The sequence below is a fragment of the Rhagoletis zephyria genome, unplaced genomic scaffold (genome assembly GCF_001687245.7).
Source record: "Rhagoletis zephyria isolate East Lansing unplaced genomic scaffold, Rhagoletis_zephyria_1.1 Rzeph_scaffold_02379, whole genome shotgun sequence".
Taxonomy (NCBI): domain Eukaryota; kingdom Metazoa; phylum Arthropoda; class Insecta; order Diptera; family Tephritidae; genus Rhagoletis; species Rhagoletis zephyria.
Genome location: NW_016159463.1, coordinates 55,341 through 77,084, shown reverse-complemented (window position 1 = coordinate 77,084; position 21,744 = coordinate 55,341). Strand labels below are relative to the sequence as shown.

General features: G+C 36.8%; 1 protein-coding gene across 1 annotated transcript in view; it reads right to left on the bottom strand.

The window, feature by feature from the left end:
- Vps13D (vacuolar protein sorting 13D) overlaps positions 1-21,744 on the bottom strand; it is a 38,510-nt gene that overhangs the window by 3,778 nt on the left and 12,988 nt on the right. Inside the window, exons 12-16 of the mRNA XM_017621146.1 lie at positions 20,497-20,644; positions 13,598-17,068; positions 4,086-4,298; positions 3,126-3,998; positions 23-337 (exon numbers count right to left, since the gene is read on the bottom strand). Coding sequence (XP_017476635.1) covers positions 23-337; positions 3,126-3,998; positions 4,086-4,298; positions 13,598-17,068; positions 20,497-20,644 — 5,020 coding nt within the window. The remainder of the gene's footprint in view (positions 1-22; positions 338-3,125; positions 3,999-4,085; positions 4,299-13,597; positions 17,069-20,496; positions 20,645-21,744) is intronic.

Here is a 21,744-nt window from a genome sequence, read left to right as displayed (position 1 = left end):
GAATTTCAGGCCAGAAACTTACCGAAAATTCATCGAAAACACTGCCCTTGTGTTCATCCACAGTCATACGACTGCTGATCGATGCATGATTCCAATTGGGATCTGGTGTTAGCACTATATCTTCTGGTTTTAGTTTAACATCATGAATTTGTATAGTGCGTATGGGACCATCCATTTTGCTTAAAACCTCCAAGTGGCCAGAACCAGGACGTAATTTCTGAATTTCAATGCTTTGCTCAAATGGGACATTATCACAGCTAGCGGCACGCGAGCTCGATTGTATGCGGCCAAGGACGACCTCGGAGCCGGGACGTAAACCGAATACGCCATTGCGGACCTGTGTAAGCATACAGATATGTTTTGTTTTTTTAATATACTTTTTGTTATATGTTTTTTTGTATACTTTTTTTTTTTGAGAAAGCGGAGGACTATCACATTGGTTTTTTGTTTCTTAGTTGTCAACCATTTTCTAAAAATATTCGGAACAATGTATTGCTGAATCCATCGTAGTCCGATTTTCGTGGGAACCAAGAAAAACTTATAACTGAGTTCGGTGTTGCCGAAAAGAGAGCAATGAGGCCTTACTCTACGCAAATAGTATTCAGGCGCCGTCAGAAAGCATTTCATGGATGTCCGAAGTGAGCTATTTGGATAGGTCTGTAATGTCGTATATTGCACCATTGCCAGTAACATTATTAGGCCCTCGTTCCAATCACTACCGGCGAGCGTTTTTGGGGACTAGTTTGACCCCAACGCACTTTATTGACAGTTTCTGTTGTTTGCACGGAAACGAAGAGCAAGCTGGCAAAGGCACCCCCCAAAGTATTCGTATACCGCAAAAGCAAACATTTTCTATATCAACATGCACATTCCAGGGACCATAGAATTTGGAGGCTTTTCCGCAAGCGACCGGGAATTCAGTCGATATTTTGCTTTATATACTGAAAGATCTAGAATGACCTGTCGTCTAAAAAAGCTTGTGCATTTCAAGACTAATCGGAGTTTACCTACACCAGAGGTTGAGTTGTCGAATCTTTAAGGTGAGTTTCCTGAAATTGGTGTGCGGTATGAAACGTGCCATAAAACGTGTAGTCTACCACCTGTGACCTATTGTAAGAAGAGTCCTTTAGAGGGCTCAATCCATTGCATGCAATGCACCTAATAGAGGATGTAGAATGGCTTAAATAGCTGATGTATTTCTTTGGGTCAGACGAGGAACCGTCACAGTATGCAAATTCCACCCTATCACCGCATTTTTCGAACTGGACAAGGACCTCACTAACACTAAAGGTGAAGTGGAAGATCTTCAGGCTTCCTTTCCGTTTCTATCACCTGTGCTAGTTTACCAGGTTCCGAAATTCCTTGAAATCATCCGGTTTACCGTGAAAAGCAGCGACCAGCTCAGTACGGTTTGGGAGGCGCCATATGCCAATTGTGGGCCGAAGACAGGGCTATACACCGGGAGTTTGAATGTAGCCACCACTGGCAGACGAACAAGAAGCGTTCGAAAGAAAGCCACTGCAAGTTATTACTCTAGGCATCCACCACGATTGGTAGGATACACCGACGTTAAATGTTCGGAAAAGCAGCCTTTGGTTAAATAAAACACAAGTTATTCTCATTACTCAAAAGAGGCTGACATGAGAATGCATCTAACCTGGACAGAGTGCTAGGATCGCTCAAAATTCGCTCTTGCTCTTATCGCGCGAGTTATCACTCGAACAAACAAAAGCAATGCAAAATATTTTTAGAGTAAATCAACACTTGTATACTCATTCGTTCGCATACAAAGAGTGCTTATCGTTGTGAGAACATCTGCACAGTTTTCACCCCCGCGGTTTGCAAATGATGCGCCCTTTATTTGAGCTGAAAAGTGTTATCAGTGATAAGTATTTTTTCGTTATTTGAATTTTTCAATGATAAATATATCGATGTGAAATCTGAACACTTAGTCAAATTAAACTCATACGCTACCTAAATTTTATTATTTATTTAATAAAAACAACACATTTGCAGAAATATAATCACGGTTTTTCATGGTGAATTTTTTATAAATATAGAGCTCATTCTGCAACAAAAACATGTATGTAAATTGAAATATCAAACTTAGAATGAACTTCAAATGAATTTAAAAATAACGCATTTGTGGAAATACAGCAACCGTTTTTCATGGTCATTTAGCTCGTAAATTTTTTATAAATACAGAGCTCATTCTAAAAAAACAAACTGTAAGGGAGCATATGGTCTTTCATTTGCATATTTCGGTGCAAAATGTTTACTGTAAGGGAAGTGGGATATTTCTATTCACCATATACCATATATGTACACGTGTTTCTTAAAAAAAAAAACCTTGCAGAGAACTTATTTAATTTGGAAAAGTTGAAAAATAAATATTTGCTTATTAAACAAAAGAAAAATTTTTATTGCTCAATTTATTTCAAACGTTTTTTCTTTTTTTTTTGCAAAATTATAAAAATTTAGTTGAGCGAAAACCAAAAGCAAAGCCACCTATAAGTAAAAGAATCAATATTGAAATGCGTCAAGATGAAAGTAAGGGAGCTCGAATTTCGATGTGAATCAAAACTCTCTGGGAAGACAATACCTTTAATAATTGTACCATGGATGTAGCGTCTGATGCTTTTGAAGGGCGCATGTTGTGAGAGTAACGAAAGAGAAATACAAATAAACGATTTGTTTCCTCATTCGGAGATTAACGAATGCTCGCTCGTTTGTTTTTCAGCAGCAATGAAATAAACAAAAGGAAGCGCTGCTTTGAGTTGAGTTGTATTGAGGCGAGTGAGGGATATTTCACTCCTCAATGATAAGTATTGACGAACTCTGAACCTGGGTCAAAACAGTTTTGAAACACATTTTGTGATATCCACATTTTTAAGTTCATTGCAAATATTCAAAACTTCAGCCTAGTTTTGTATAAAAAAAAATACTTTTTATAAAAATTTAAAAACACTTTTCAAATGTTTCGCCACTCTGACTGAATTTTTATAAAAATATACATATTTTAAAATATCTCTTGTTTGGTTTGATCTTATACCCAATTCTTTATACATGTAAGTACTTGTATGCATAAATGTACTACACTACTCCAAACTTCTCTTTACACTTACCTGCACACACATATTCGTATGACACATCAATCGTCCGTTCTCGAAACGCCACCGCTGTGTGGTCACGCGTTGCTTATTTGGCGGTCTTATGACCAAATTTGTATAATCATTCGGATTTAGTGCCTTTTCCACATCCAACACCATACGAAAGCTATTCGATTCACTGTATTTACCAAATTCCGTAGGAGGCGATGAGCCTTCGTGTTCTAACTGACCGCACGTGTTCATTAGCCAAAGTTGCGAACGATCACCTGTACACTTATGCGCCACAACAACCTTTTTATCGCGTACAGCCAATACAAGTTGCTGTCCCTCGATACCCAATTGAGCCATTTCACTCTCCGTATAGGCGAATGTTTCCTTGAATGCAATATAAATGAAATTAGCATATGTGATGCTGCTGGAACTTTCCATTTTGTTGAGCGCAAACTCAATCGTATTACCACCGGGTGCCTCTATCTGTAGCATATGCGCACCCAGGGGGTCATCTAAGGCGTATGCCAGCGATGATTGCGGGCGCACTGTTGAGCGCCAGTGAGGCTTACAAGCATACTGATAGAAATGTATCATTATTTCCGAGTAATTATCAATGCGTATGGGTGGTGGTAGAGTGTACGCATCGCTGAATAGAAAGAAGTATGTGGCGCCTTTGGAGATCACTTCCAGACGCAAAAAGATCATTTCACCCAAATCATTGCGTACGTTTATGTATATGGAATGTACTTCGTTGATGGGTATGCCGTGTGACCAATGACAACAACTGACATCGCTTATGCGCACACACAACAGCGGCTCCTGCTCGTAATTCGGCCAGTGAAAGGGGAAATTACAGCCCGGTAATGCTGATATTATGTGCTCAGCGTTGGCATTGTCCTGAAGGGTGGAAATTTTTTAGTCAAAGGGTTAGAAAGAGTTGCTTTTATGTAATTGTAGGAGTTATAGGTAGATGTATGCAAGTACCGGTTTTTTAATATCACACTTTTGTGAAAACTCCAACTTTCTCGTGGATTTATTGTAAAGCTGATAGCGAGGCGATAGAATTATAAAAGTCGTCCAAGAATATAAACCACGACCTCTGCGTATATTTACGCCAATGGCATAGCAGCCTTTATATCTTTCAGCACGCAACTGTCGCTGGAAAGTTTCTTTGTGTATGTTAAAGCTTTTGCACCACTACAAAAAAATAAAAATTAGGAAATTATTTATAAAAAAAGATAGTTTTTTTTTATGGAAAGAAGGGTTTAGCAGACAAGAACCGATTTTAATGCATTTTAATACACCGAATTATTTAAAAATTTTAATTTTGTGGGAAAACGCAATCAAAGATTGTATGAATTCAGTTGGTATACCAATATACAGATGGAAAGACACATATCGTCGCCATTTTTTGCAAGTTTAGTCATCTGTTAGTCTGAACGTATGCATTCTGCATATCAACCTTATTAATTGTATGACGAAATCTCCGAATTTTCAATTGCATCGCTATCTTAAAGCTTAAGCAGACGGCGGGGTTGAACCGGATTAACTTGGACTTGACGTCCTTTACGACGATTACTTTAGACCGCAGTAAAACGGACCTCCATCTGGCACTACAAAGGACCAACGGGTCTATGTAAGGCGCATCAGCCGGCCAGTGTAACCTAACCTAACCTAATTCGGATCAACAGCAGTTAATTCCCGAGATGATCGGGATCAACGCTGCCGTCTGTTTATGCTTTTACACTGAAGGGAAAATCTCGTCTTGAAATGACAACAAAGAAACACGGTGAAAAACGAAAACTTAAGATTGTGTCATAGATTACGGATCTGTATACCGTTTTTCTAGACAAAACTGAGTTTTTAACAGAGGAAAAATTTAAAAAATAACAGATATTTTGTAAATTTACTTCATTTGTATTAAATCACGATTACTTTAAAAAAAAAAAAAATCTAGCTACTAACGATGAAAATCGATGGATATTTAAATAAACTAGTTGTGTATCTTCAAATGAAAATAGGCAATAATAATACCTTTCATGAACATGAAATGGTATTATAACTACCAAAGGTCCGATATGTGTAAGTACCAGAATAAGAAGACATAGACCCATTAAAATGTATACTGAAATGAACAGAACGTCGAGCTGAGTCGATTTGGCCATGTCCTTCTGTTTGTATGCAATCAAATATCTCAGTTTTCGAGATATCCGGATGAAATTTGGTAGATGGGTGCATTTTTATAATGTATTAATCATTTGTCGGAACTGGAAGAATCGGACCACTATAACATATATGTAGCTCTCATACAACTGTTTGTTCAGATATAAGATTTTTCGTTATAACTCCTCTATTTATACAACTAGGAACATGAAATTTAACAATACTTCCACCTATTATCAACAGAATACTCGCTGTGAAAATTACAAAGATCGGATCACTACAACCTATAGCTCCTCTACCACTGATTGTTCAGATANTGTAGCTCTCATACAACTGTTTGTTCAGATATAAGATTTTTCGTTATAACTCCTCTATTTATACAACTAGGAACATGAAATTTAACAATACTTCCACCTATTATCAACAGATCGGATCACTACAACCTATAGCTCCTCTACCACTGATTGTTCAGATATGAGATTTTTTGTTATAACTTCTCCATTTATGAAGCTAAGAACATGAAATTTCGCACTGTTGTCACTCATTATTAACAGAATAATTACGATGAAAATAACAAAGAGCGAGTCACTATAACATATATCTTCCATACAACTGATTGTTCAGTTATGAGAATTTTCGTTACAATTCCTCCGTTTATACAGCTACTGTTTTCACTCATTATTAAAAAAATACCTACTGTGAAATTTACAAAGATTGGTTCACAATTACATAGCGCTCCCATACAACTGATTGTTCAGATATAGGGGGTTTACTGTAAAACTCATTTACTTGGGCAGCTAAAACCGATACATTTCGGAAGCTATTTTACAAAGTCTACTGAGAAAATCGTCAAAATCTATGCTGTATAAGCTTTATCTCCTATATCACTGATGATCGATTACCAGTTTTTGCGATATATCTCCTTTATGTAGGAAGCTAAACCCATTATATTGTGTTACCGGTTTACATACCGATCACACAGCAGTGAAAATCACTTAGATTGGTGCTATATAAGGTATATCCCCCATACCTCTGGTTGTTTAGATATGATTTTTTATATCTATCTATGTTTGTATGCTGTGAATATATACATTTTTTGAAATGCAGTAACTGTTAAAGTAAAATTTTTAGATGCTCATGAAACGCTGATTTTACTTGTTTTTTTATATGAAATAGGGGCAGGAAATAATGTAACTCATACGCCACGTCGTCCATGATAAAGTTTAAATTTTTTTCATTCGCAATGCAAACTTAAAATGAAAATATCTTGAGGAAATCACCTATCTAGAAAATTGGTGCACAGATCAGCAATCGACGACCCAAAATTAAGTTTACGTGTATCAACGTTTTTTTTTTTGTTTTTTTTGGCATATTAGCGTTACTACAGTGTTATTAAACGTGCGATATGTAGATTATTAATAACTAGTGCTCGGAATTTCATGCAATAAAAAATCGATAGTATGCGCATTTAATATGCGCTTCAAATTCAAAAATATGACCTATAAACAAGTAAAATATGCCATTAAAAATATTTTCTAATATTTTATTGCTGGTAGAAAAATAAATAGCACATATTTTATCAAGAGAACAACGAAAACAATTCACTTTAAAATACAATACATATATATGTATAAAATTAGTTTATAATCAAGCAGACTGTCTGCTGTAAACAGAAACATTCACAGTTTAATAGTAGTTCAGATGAATGTTTGGTTGCTTTAAGTGGGTTGTCCCACTGGTGACAAACAGTCAGCAAGTTTGCCATTTTGGTTCCACAACTTGTATAACCTACAGTCATTTGACGGCTTTAATGAATTTCAGTACATCATGCAGAGAGAGGCGAACTGGACTCTAAAGAGCGAAATACACCACACAAGCGGCTTGTCAAACATTCTTCAAACCTACTTTTCCCATTTCGCCATACACCATGCAAACATGACTCGTTCAAGCAAAGAATTTTAGTTTTCTTTCAGTTCGCAATGCTAAATATTATGGTTTTCTTTCATTTTCCTCTCTTACGTCCTTACTCGGTGAAAATTTCGTTGCGAATGAGGCGATTTTGCTATACACAACGCAAGCGGTTTGATCAAACATCAACATGGCGGCCAGAAAATCAAAAAATTTTGATTTTTGCTCAAATTTCCCTCAAGCGGTTTGTCAAACCTTCAAACACCCCCATACACAGCACAAATGGCTTGAAGCAAAGGGAAATTTCGCTTGGTTTGTCAAACCGCTTGTGTGGTGTATTTCGCTCTTAAAACATTCGGCAGTAATGGCTTGCCGAGTGTCTTAAGAGTCATCCTTGCGAGGTTTGGACACTCGCTCAGGAAATCTTCGACTGTTTCTTTTGAGCCAGGGTCCTCGCAACTGGGACTGAAACTGTTGAAGGGCAATTCAATCCTTTCGGCATGTACCCCAACGGGCCAGCACATTGTGCACACTGCAATAAGTTTGTAGGTATCTTCTTTGCTCCTTCCTAGGGCAGGTTTGGTTTTAAGTGAGTCGTAGAACGCCCATAACTGTCGGGAAATTCTCTACGATCCTGTACGGTCCCGCCTCTGCTTGGCCTTCAAGTGACACATTTCGGTAACTTTTGCGTGGGACACATTCAGTGCCGCACTTTACTAGTTCGTCCGCTGCCGCGTTTCCATAAATGTCTCTTTGCCTCGGCACCCATATTAGGGTAAATTCGTATTGATCAGAGATATAGACCAACTCTCTCCTACAGTCCTCCACAGAGGTACAAGAGAGTGCCTTAATGACCGTTTGGCTATCCGAGAAGATATTCGGATGAATAATAGGGAAAGATTATAGATAATTTTTTTGCCAAAAGAATTCGCACTAATATAATATGCAAAAGTATACACTAACGATTGAATGCCATTTTAAAGGAAATTTCACGATTCGTAAAGATAACTTAACCATTTCCATGTGAAAATGCCCAATAAAAAGATGTATTTGCATGAGATTCCGAGGCATATTAATAACTTTATTACGGCCATAATGTATTCCCAGCCAGCAAAAAATGCGTAAATTAATCCGGAAAAGGAAAAAAAGTGGATGATATGCAGATGTTTGTCCATTTACCGGTTCTATTTTCGGATATCTTGACGATTCGTTTTTGCACTAAACTGTGCGGCAGAAACGTATGTACCTACAGGCAAGCACTGAAAATTGTTGTTGTTTTTGGCTGTTTTTCGAAAATTTGTCTGATTGAGTTTTTCGTTGAATACGCTTTACATTTGCACTGCAGTTTCTTAAAAAAAAAAAAATAACGAAGCACCTGACGGAATTCGATCCCGGCACTTTCTGGAAGCTAACAAATAGTGGCATGCTCCTCTGCACGTTCGGCCACTGCCGACAACGTATACATGCTTACAAATGTTCAACTTGAACAAACAAAATACAATTATTGCTTTTAGATAACAGGTTTCACTGTCGTCAAAACTTGTGTGTGTTTTTTTTTTGCTGTCTGAGTTACTAGATCATTGCGATCGATGATGTGGTATTGTTTCACATTTATCGATATTGTTATTCATATCGTAATTTTTATCGATATATTTACTGTTACCGTTATCCCAATCGATATATCGGAGCCCTAACCGCCAAAAAGATGTAAGCGGCATTTGTTTTCAAAATTTTCTTTTTGATGCAGAAATGTTCCTAGAGCATCTAGATGCATTTCTGCAACAAAAATAAAGTTTTAAAAACAAAGTCGCTTATATACTTGTTTTTGTCGGTTAGAGCTCGAGCTAGATTTTTTTTTATCCATATGGGTGTTTAGTTCAGAATAAATTTATAATTTTATGTACTCGATATCGTGGTGACTTTTATATTATTTTCGAATTTTTAATCGTTACCTTCATTATCTCCGACAGTTTGAGGTATTGAACAACAGTAAACTCATCAATTTGTTTTATTGTTACATTTATCGATATACATATTTTATAATTCAATATCGATATGAATATTGGTATTATTATTATGAGATTTTTGTTTATATTGGCAGTGTTACCGCTATTATTCTCATCTTCGTTACTGAACTTTCTATAGATTTCACAACTCATGTCATAATTTTTATACATACCCTATAAACAATTTGGCGAACGTTCGAAAATGACATTGGATATCCAATATGCATATCGAACTGAGAACGAACTCATAACCCCAACCTTAGTTTTCCAATGCTCATGGTATGTGGGAAATACACTCGAGATAGGTTCGAAATAAATTAAAACCATAGTAACAAGAGAGGAAGTGAAATCCAGCTGGAAAAACACATTGGATAACGAATGTTCCGTTTTGCTGGAGAATGGCCTATTTCTCGAATCGAATATTAATCTATTCCAAATTAGTTAACGAAGGTGAGACTCGAAAAATAGATTGGTTTTCCAATCATTTTCGAATTGTTAACCAAGCCCAATATTTATTGGGTATGAATCAAGGCACATTAAACAGGTAGTATCAGTAGAGCAAAAACAACATTTGCGTGTATTTTGTTGTTGCTTCTGGTATCGAAAGTGTCAACAACTGTTCTGAATTTTTTCTTCTAAATCAAAGCGTGCCATGTGAAATACAAAAAAAATAAAAAAATTAAATTGGAAAAAATAAAAATTGTTGCAACTTTCTTTCCTAGTAAATTTGTTTGCTTCTCGAAGCATTGATCCATCCTTTACAAGGGCCAGTAATCAGCGGTTGTGCTGCTGAGTTTGGCGAACGTTCCAAAAGCTGCTATTCAATCGCTTGTTTTGTATGGAAAAAGGTTTCACATGCAAATGGATTTTAACAATTCAGAATTATTGTGAGAAAAAATTAAAAATATTTGACATTTTCGAGACCAAATAATTTGAAAATAAATCAAATCAGCTGCTCTACTGATACTACCTGTTCAATGTACCTTGGTATGAATGTATATTTTTATTGCTGGCATCCATAGTGTTGTAACAGCGTTAACGATAGTTATCGGTTTAGCTATTGATATTTTTTTTAAATGACACTGTGTTCGCTATTACTTTTTCAACGTTATTATGTTCTTTCTCTTTATTTATTAACATCTTATTTATTTATTTTTTTCATATCGATAGCGTTAGGCATATTGTTAATGCTTTCACTATATATATATTGTTATCGATTAAATACCGTTATTATAATTATTACTCTTTAGAAACACTATTGTAATCTTTATTATTTTGCCATCATTAAAATAATCGATTTACATACATATGTATGTATTAATATCTTTATCGTTGTTATATGTAATGCTATATTTTCAAATACTGGGATGTTAATCGATATCATTTTTATCACATTGGTTTTAACTATCTTTATTGATATCGATTTTGTTATCGACATATGCATATGTTATTATTTCGAAATCTTCGACTGTTTCTTTTGAGCCAGGGTCATCGCAACTGGGACTGAACCTGTTGAAGGGCAATTCAATCCTTTCGGTGTGTACCCCAACGGGCCAGCACATTGTGCACACTGCAATAAGTTTGTAGGTATCTTCTTTGCTCCTTCCTAGGGCAAGTTTGGTTTTAAGTGAGTCGTAGAACGCCCATAACTGCCGGGAAATTCTCTACGATCCTGTACGGTTCCGCCTCTGCTTGGCCTTCAAGGGATACTTTTGCGTGGGACACATTCAGTTCCGCACTTTGCTAGTTCGTCCGCTGCCTCGTTTCCATAAATGTCTATTTGCCTCGGGACCCATATTAGGGTAAATTCGTATTGATCAGAGATATAGACCAACTCTCTCCTACAGTCCTCCACAGAGGTACAAGAGAGTGCCTTAATGACCGTTTGGCTATCCGAGAAGATATTCGGATGAATAATAGGGAAAGATTATAGGTAATTTTTTTGCCAAAAGATTTCGCACTAAATTTTAATGGGTGTAAATCAAAAAAAGAAAAAATATGCGAAAAACATATGCATTTATTGTAAAATATATTAAAATATGCGCAATAAATATGCAAAAACATATATTTTCGCAAAATATGAAAAATCATGAATTTACTGCGAAATATGCAAAAGTATACACTAACGACTGAATGCCATTTTAAAGGAAATTTCACGATTCGTAAAGATAACTTAACCATTTCCATGTGAAAATGCCGAATAAAAACATTGTATTTGCATGAGAGATTCCGAGCCATATTAATAACTTTATTACGGCCATAATGTATTTCCAGCCAGCAAAAAATCCGTAAATTATTCCGAAAAAGGAAAAAAAGTGGATGAAATGCGGATTTTTGTCCATTTACCGATTCCATTTTCGGATATCTTGACGATCCGTTTTTCCACTAAACTGTGCGGCAGAAACGTATGTACCTACAGGCAAGCACTGATAATTGTTGTTGTTTTTGGCTGTTTTTCGAAAATTTGTCTGATTGAGTTTTTCGTTGAATACGCTTTACATTGGCACTGCAGTTTCTTAAAAAAAACAAAAATAACGAAGCACCTGACGGAATTCGATCCCGGCACTTTCTGGAAGCTAACAAATAGTGGCATGCTCCTCTGCACGTTCGGCCACTGCCGACAACGTATACATGCTTACAAATGTTCAACTTGAACAAACAAAATACAATTATTGCTTTTAGATAACAGGTTTCACTGTCGTCAAAACTTGTGTGTGTTTTTTTTTTTGCTGTCTGAGTTACTAGATCATTGCGATCGATGATGTGGTATTGTTTCACATTTATCGATATTGTTATTCATATCGTAATTTTTATCGATATATTTACTGTTACCGTTATCCCAATCGATATATCGGAGCCCTAACCGCCAAAAAGATGTAAGCGGCATTTGTTTTCAAAATTTTCTTTTTGATGCAGAAATGTTCCTAGAGCATCTAGATGCATTTCTGCAACAAAAATAAAGTTTTAAAAACAAAGTCGCTTGTATACATATTTTTATCGGTTAGAGCTCCAGCTCGATTTTTTTTTATCCATGTGGGTGTTTAGTTCAGAATAAATTTATAATTTTATGTACTCGATATCGTGGTGACTTTTATATTATTTTCGAATTTTTAATCGTTAGCTTCATTATCTCCGACAGTTTGAGGTATTGAACAACAGTAAACTTATCAATTTGTTTTATTGCTACCTTTATCGATATACATATTTTATAATTCAATATCGATATGAATATTGGTATTATTATTATGAGATTTTTGTTGATATTGGCACTGTTACCGCTATTATTCTCATCTTCGTTACTGAACTTTTTATAGATTTCACAACTCATGTCATAATTTTTATACATACCCTATAAACAATTTGGCGAACGTTCGAAAATGACATTGGATATCCAATATGCATATCGAACTGAGAACGAACTCATAATTCAAACCTTAGTTTTCCAATGCTCATGGTATGTGGGAAATACACTCGAGATAGGTTCGAAAAAAAATTAAAACCATAGTAACAAGAGAGGAAGTGAAATCCAGCTCATTCTCGAAAGGAAATATAAGACAATCACTCTCCTTCATTAAAATTTCAATTTCGATAATGGGCTGGATTTCGAATTCATAAAGATGGAAAAACACATTGGATAACGAAGGTTCCGTTTTGTTGGAGAATGGCCAATTTCTCGAATCGAATATTAATTAATCTATTCCAAATTAGATAACGAAGGTGAGACTCGAAAAATAGATTGGTTTTCCGATCATTTTCGAATTGTTAACCAAGCCCGATATTTATTGGGTATGAATGTATATTTTTATTGCTGGCATCCATAGTGTTGTAACAGCGTTAACGATAGTTAGCGGTTTAGCTATTGATATTTTTTTTAAATGACACTGTGTCCGTTATCACTTTTTCATCGTTATTATGTTCTTTCTCTTCATTTATTAACATCTTATTTTTTTTTTCATATCGATAGCGTTAGGCATATTGTTAATGCTTTCACTATATATGTATTGTTATCGATTAAATACCGTTATTATAATTATAACTCTTTAGAAACACTATTGTAATCTTTATTATTTTGCCATCATTAAAATAATCGATTTACATACATATGTCTGTATTAATATCTATCGTTGTTATATGTAATGCTATATTTTCAAATACTGGCATGTTAATCGATATCATTTTTATCACATTGGTTTTAACTATCTTTATTGATATCGATTTTGTTATCGACATATGCATATGTTATTATTTCGATATCGATAATTATATATATAAATATCTTTATCGAAGTCCTTATTATTATTGATAACATTACTAATGGCTTTCTCTTACCGAATTTTTATTACAAAAAATATTATAAATAGGTATCATTTTTGAAATCGCTATTATATATAAATATAAATTATTATTATTTTTTCTTACCGGATTATTATTCCCAAAACTACTGCCTAGTCGTATCTCCAGCGACGGCGAGCCTTCCTGATCGGAGAAGGAGAAAAGCAACGGTGATACAATACGCGCCTGTTCGTGCTCGTCAAACTGCCCGGAACCCAAGCGATTTGTGCCCTCTTGTCTATACACCAATGGCAGTCCGGTACGGTTGATAATCCAAATGGGCGCACTAATAAATATCTCCATGCCTTTGCCTTGAAATGATTGTATTGAGACGCGCAAGTAGAGCTCGCGATTTAAAATATCGATCAATTTCAATTTCGGCTCCACAATACCAGTATGACCCATTGGTATTTTCAGCTGCCCTGACAACTTGTAGTTATCCAACGTGATGCTTAGTACAAAGGAATCGCAGGCATTTATGGTGTGTATATTCACAACCTCTGAAGGATTAATTCTCCCCTGTATATGACCGGAAATTTTGAAAAGCAAATCACAGGAAAGCATATTTTTCAGCTTCAAAGGTGGCAAGAGTGTAATTATGTGGCCCGGCGTATTAACATCCCTGTTCGGATACTTGACTTTCCGTATTTCGACGAGCGTATAAAAGACAGCATTACTCTTGCCATAGCATGAGAAGAGTTCATCTACCGAATCTTTTGTGCAGGTGGTCCACGTTATGCCGCAGGTACTGTATTCAAGTTCATCGCAACGATTAGTGCGCATAAGAGAATTTTTCCTCACGAAAACTGTTTTGCCCTCGGTAGCGCTCTCCACCAGCGCATCCGGGGGCTTTGTAGGTGAATACGGTCTAAAATAGATGAGCGCATCTACCAAACGTAGGGGCACACTTAGCTGCTCGGTGGGTTCGAGTAACGACAACGCAACGCTCTCCTCATGCTTGCCCTCCATTTTGAGTAGTACACGCTCATTCAGCCGATTGACGACCGTCAATGCCGAGCGTATTGTTATTAGTTTCTGTGCTGAACCGAACATCGATATGTCGAATACTATGCGTGTGCGCTTCTTATATTGCATATCCAGCGTGGAGTAACGAAAAAATATGCCCACTTTATCAATGGATATGGGCCCAATCAAGGTCCAGCCTTGAATTTGTACCAATATCTGATGTGTATTCAATTTGTGCGAGTTCATGTGCCTCAGCTTGGTTTGTGGGCCAAAGTCGAATGGTAGAATTTCGTTGGGCTGCACGGCCAACCAATTGCACATGATGTCCGTCTGATTGACCTCGGTACGTGTAATGCCGCCGGGCGAGGAGTAGAGTGTCTTAAAGAGCAACGGCTCGCCGGTGAGATTCTTAAGCGCGAATGGAACAAACGGCGAACGGCGCCGAAAACCTGTTAGCGAATCAGCGCTACTGCCACTACTGCTGCTATTTCCTTGCGCATAATAATCTTTAATCCAATTGTTGCGCACAATATCGCAGAGTTCTATGAGCGTCGATGTGACATTCAATTTGAGCAGCTGCTTGCTACTTACTTGCATCACCAACATTTTCGGCACCATCAAGGTTGTGCGCGAATATTGCCAATGGGCTGAGCACTCCCACGGTTCAACTACCGGCTCCCAGCCGCTCAGCCGTCGATTATAGTAGTCACTAGCGAATATCGTTTCCAGACGGCCCTCCTGGTACAACGGTGTGCTGCGTCCTCCTTCCACTGGCGTCTTGCCACTGCCCAGGCGCTGCGCCAACGTCAGCTGTGATAGTGCAACCTCCAGCAGCGGCACATCCGCATCCATGCAGTCATCAATAACACAAATAGAAATGCAGTTGGCGCTTATGAGCAGATCGTGCACTTCCAGGCAGCCTTTGTCGGTGCTTTTCAAGTGCTTTTGCTGTGACAGCCAGAGCGCGGCTTCGTTCAAATTATAATTGTTGACTTCCATGGCCTCCCAGCAATCCTTTTGCTTGAAACCCAAAGCAATTAGCGGTGCGATCATTTCAAAGTTTGCGTAATTGCTGCGGCTCAGTTGCTTTTGTGATGTCTTCGTTTGATTGGGTATTGATTGAAGCATTTTCGAAAATAATTTTACATCGTTGTAGGAGAGGCGTATGGAGAGTTGTTTGTGTATGAATACGTGGAAGCAGTTGCTTTTCAATTCCATATTCAATGAGAATGGATCGATAATGGAGAGCGCGCTTGCCTCTTCGGCGCCCAGTATGCAGGAGAATACCTCTAAATGATTGACGTCAATCGAAATGGGGCAGACGGTGTTGTTGGGCCTGTATTGCAACACCGTGGTGTTTTTCAAAATGATTGCATTCGTATCGGTCAGTTCCACATTCTCAACAAAAATCAATTCGGAGTCAGTGATATTCAAAATGATTTCAGAATCTGTTTTTACATCAGCTTCGTGCGTGGTTGAAGTTTGTTTCATCAATTTATTGCGCCACGATGGTGTCACTGACGTTGATATTGTGGGTTCCTCTTCGAGAAACTTTTTTATGCTCTCCAGACAGTCCAATATGGCCATGATGCGCATATTATTTAATAAAATTTTATACTTTGATGAGTTGCCACGTTTGCGGCTATGAATTTCCGCTTGTACGACGGTTTTCGAGAGATTATCACGCTTGGGTTTCAAAATATGACGGAATACATTTCGCGATACATGTTCGGGGCGTGAGTCGAGCACTAGCACCTCGCTGGACACTAAATCAATATCTTGCGAACCATCGCTGAATGAGTCAATTTGCAAGAACGATTTTATGAAATTTACACAGGCTAATGGTTTGGTTTCATTATCGTAGCTCTGTTGCTCTACCAGGGAAACAGAAACATTTTCCAACTGTAAATTGATGGACATTGTATTCCATACATGCACATCTAATGTCTCTGCTGAGTTGCAAGACTCGCTAGCAGAATTCAATTTATCGGCAGATTCATAGAAATTCTTCGAATAATTAAAGTACACATCATCAATCATTTCACCCAAATTGTAGCTGAGAAAGCCACGTAACAATTTGTGCTGTTGCAAATTCACAATGCCATTTAATTTTGAGAGTACACCCTTCACCGTTATATCCGAACAATTGTGACTCACAGCCGCATCTATGTTACGTTCTACTTGCAATTTGAGGTGACACGTCTCCTTGAAGAGATTATTGCCCAATTTGAGTATGGTGAAGTTGCCAATATTCACACATTCACATGGATTGTAGTTGAGCGTTTTATTTGTTTTCCAAATTCGTTCGCCGGAGAATAAATTCATATTGACCAAATCGATATGCATAACGTCGAGTATCTCATCCATGCCTCGTTCATCTTGCCGTTTGCTTACAACGCTCGAATCACTTGCAAAGTGAAATGCGTTTTTCAATGTAAACTCGCCAAGATCGGCAACTATAACCTGTGTACTATTATAGCTGAGTGGCAGCAGTACTATGGGCGAGGCGGCATGAATGCGAAGGCCAATCTTGATTGGCTTGGAGTTTATATCGGCTTGGCTTTCGGTCATTTTAATGCGCCTAATGACGGGCTGTAAGGCAGGAGGAAAATAGAAAATATTACATGCAGTTGGTCTCTATAGGTTAAAATTGTAATTGGTCTATTTAGCGTTAATGAATAATAAAGAAAAGCTACAACATTCAGAAAACCAATCAAAAAAGATCAGAAATAAACTCCATTGAATTTTCTTGTGAGTACACTTAATCAATTGACTTAAGATGGCAGATAAAAAAATATCCTTAATTACTAAGCATGTAGTTATTAGAGCTGGGACTATCCGTATATTTGGATATTCGTGTATACGGATAAAATCCGGATATCCAGTTAGTATCCGTTCATTATGTTATCCGTATATTCGGATGTACGGTTAATAACCGTAATTCGTAAAATAAGTTCTTTCCGAAACTACTAACTATAGAGTTGCAAAGTTATTAACACAGAAACAAATACTATTTTATTGTTATTTTTTAGATTCGAATATCCGGATATATATACTCTTCTTAACCTGGATTAAACCAAATGGTAGCAATGAGACGATTAATCGACTTCCGAGTTAGTCGATTCAAAATCGACATCGACGGTTTGCTTCAATCGTCGAATACTTAAAAATACAAAAACATAATACAAATTTTTTCCTATACTAATAATGTGACCAACTATTTCATAGCTCAAAGAAGTATAGGTTAGGTTGGGTTAAGTTAACGCCGGGAGTCGATTACGAAATTCGAATTTAGAATGCGGCTAATTTCGAGCTCACTGTTTGTTCAGAAGTACGAGCCAAAATGCTACCATCTTAGCCTCGCGAAAGTTGGACAGTCTAAAAAAGTGTGGAGATGATTCCACTTCATATTCCTGTTGACAGCTGATACAAAAAGATCAGTCGAAATTCCTAGTCCCCTGCATGAACACCAATCGTAAAATGGCCTATCAGAACCCCCATCACTAACCCTTGAAAGATAACGTGTTTTAAAGCCAACCGACACTTTTCCTACCGTTTCCTAAATGCTAGGCTTCAACGACAGCCGCCTAGTTCAGGTAACATTGAGCCAGATTAAAAAGGGTGTATAGAAACCGTCCCATAACCAAAAGTTCCACATCATCGAGATAGGCGATCACTTGGCAGCCCACTTTTTCCAGTTCCTCTAGAAGGTTGTTTACAACCGCAATCAAGAGCAAGGGAGAGAAAAAACCATTTTGTGGAGTGCTCATATTGACTCTGTCCTGAGTGCAGATACCCTCCCACTCCGCCGAGACGGTTCTGTCACGAAATAAGCTTATTAGGTTGGTTTCTACTTCAAGACTATAAATATACTTGACTATTGCCTCTCGAGTAACATTGTTAAAGGCCTCCTCGATATCGAAGAAGGCTCCTACTGCATAATCTTCATGCGTGAAGGCTTCCTCTGACCACTTTACGAATGTGTACAGGGCGGTATTCACCGACCTTTTCTTGCAATAAGCATATTGAGCTCTTGAAATACAGTCACGAGGAATGGCGTTTCTTATGTACAGGTCTATCAGCCTTTCTAGCGTTTTTAGTAAAAGCGTTTTTATCAAAAACGAAGAGGCTAATAGGCCTAAAATCCCTAGGGGAAACATGAGAACCTTTTCCGGCCTTCGGGATGAACGCAACACTGACTACCCCCAAGCCATGGGGATGTACCCGGTCCTTACGCAGTTCGCATAAATAGGATCCAACCAATTATAGCAATAGTACGGGCCGTGATTCTAACTGATTTTTTCCTAAGCGAATTAGTTGATATCGCTGAATTTCCCTTCGGGTATTTATCATTATAAAGAAAGGCAACATGTATCAAGAACGTTGCATATTTTTAGGCCTACAACAATTCCGACAATCGCTACACTAAATTTTCGTCGCCGAAATTCTCTAAATGAAAATCAGTGGGACCTAAAAGAATACAACATGGAAAAGTACAGATGCAGCGCATAATCTGCCAAATGTTGGAATCCGAATGCTGCAGCTCCACACCAGATCTCTCAGGCATTGCGGCTAGGCCTGCTAACTTGGCTCAAGCTGTGGCATTTTTGGCCCTGTTTTTCTTCTAACGGCACCAAATCTTTCAAATTGACACAAGAAGTTGGCACTTTTGAAAAATATTTATATTTTATTAAATTACGTTGAAATCCTTCACGTGTTCTACTTTTTCATCAACTAAAATTTTCTAGTTTCTAAAGTTTATACAACTGATTTAGTTAATTTTAGTATTGCCATTTTTGTTTTAGATGTGTGGTTCTTATTCTATTGCTAAATGGAAAGGAAATACACAATCTTTTTCGATAAAAAACAATAGCACCTTATTTGACACTTTTATTTTTTATGAAAACTCATAGCGAATGATAGTTGGCAGCCCTGGTTGCGACTTTTCACGTTTTCAGCGTGTATCAGCGCTTTAATTTATAGATCATTGCAAAGTAGTTATTTTTTCATTTTTATTTTTTTGATCAAGAATAATCGTTAACTTTGGATTTCTATTTTATCGGACAAATGTAATCGTTATTTTGTGCTTTTTTTATTTTTTCGATCAAAACTAATCGTCATTTTGGATTTTTTTCCGATTTAAATCTTTTATGATAGTAAAAAATATAATCTGAAAATAACGGTTACAATATGATTAAAAACCGTTAAAAAATTGATAAAAAAAAAAAATAGAAATAAAAAAATATCGATTACACAGCCCCACATAAACAATGCCTGTGTACGGCTGTCCTCTGTCCATACAAAAAAGTGATGTCTTTTGACAGGAGGACCTCACCCGCATGTATTTTCATGCGCTAAGCACGAATCGGAAGTCCGTTTTACTTAAGTCAGGATTTTTGTCTAACCTCAAAAAAGTGTTGACAGGAGGACCTCACCCGCATGTATTTTCATGCGCTAAGCACGAATCGGAAGTCCGTTTTACTTAAGTCAGGATTTTTGTCTAACCTCAAAAAAGTGCTTGTTACATAATATCCGCCATGTTTTTTTTTTGGCTTAGGAAAAAAGCCTGACTTGATGAAGTAAAAAGGACTTCCGATTCGTGTTCAGCGCATCAAAATACATAAGGAAAGGGTATTCCTTTCAAAAGTATATGACGCCTTTTTTACAGAAAAAATAATAAAATAACGATTACATTTGACCGGACAAATTTAAATCCAATTGTATAGGTTGAATTATGATTTTCATTATTATTAAGATCACAACCGTTATGGTCCCACCCTGAAGCACCGGGTGTGGAGTCCTACTCTTAAGCTGCATTTAAAAAATATCAAAGCTCTTGCACGCTGCACGAATTGTACTGTTTGCAAAGCTGTACCATAGGAAAACCTGTTTTTACCGTGCAATCCGTGCACCGTGCCAGGTCTTGTAAGACTCCGAGAATACCTCTATGGGGATGGTGAGCCGAATTTGCCAACTAGAGCCTTACTATATTTTGATAATAAACAATTTAAAACGCTTACCGACTGCAACTCCAACAAATCTTTCAAAAATAAATGAATCTCCATAATAAATCTTTTGGTGTGTATATATCGCACAGATGACATTTGTATGCGCAATTTTGCATCCATATCCAGGGAACGTTCATTGGATTTTGTTTCCGGATTAAGTCTGAAAATAAATTTAGGTTAAGAATTAGTTTAGATTACTTTTGAAAGGATTGGAGAATAAGTAAAAAATTATATATTTCGTAAATATTGTTTCGTCCTTGATGAGAGATTGAGCAGCAAGTTTTGGCTCTTTTACTTCATAAAAAAATATTGAATAGAAGCGGCGATAAGGTTGACAACAAGTAAGGTATCGATAAGAATATACACAGATCACGCCCGATAACGATTTCGGTACCAAATCAAATTATAACTAGTGAACCCGCTTGGCGTTAAAACGCCCAAAATTTAATTTCAAAAACTTTAATAATATTTCACATGTTAGTAAGAGTTGCAGCCGTTCATCAAATTTCGAATCACCCTATACAGTTGAAAAAAGTACTTAATCAAAAAAAAAATATATATAAAACTTTATCACACATCTACAGGCTGAGGTCTTTAATTTGAGATCTAATTTTTGGAATTCCTTTTCAAAAGTATTCTCAAACTAAAATCTTCTTAAATCTTTTTCCTCTGATATTGTGATACACATGTATTTCAATAAACTGGTGAACTAATTTGAATTTGAATGTTCGAACAAATGGCAACCCTCATAAATAATGGTTAGAAATAAAGCGTTTTTAAACCCATTTCGACTTATTCCCATCTTTTGATAATTCATCCAACTTATTGAATAATTTGAATGTAACTTTTTAAACACTTAGCAACCCTCTTCAAGCATTCCAAAAGTTAAAACTAAAGATTTCTGAACATACTTTTGTTTGACTATTTTATTTTTTTTCATATAATTTTTTTATCAGTTAATTGACTTAGTGATTAGTTTAAAAAACGGGTGGCAGCCCCCTTCAAGCTTAATCCTTGTTAGCTCACCTTCGACATTGCGATACGTATTTTAATTAACTTATTAACTAGTGGAATTTGATTTTTCAAACATGTGGCAACTTGTTAAATAATTTGAATTTAACTTTTTAACATGTGGTAATCTTCTTCCAACACCTCAAAAATATTCATAGCGGTCAAACTAACGATTTCTTGTAACTCCTTCGTTTGACATTCATATTTCAATATTTCATAAAACTTGTCTATAAGTAAACTAAATTCGAC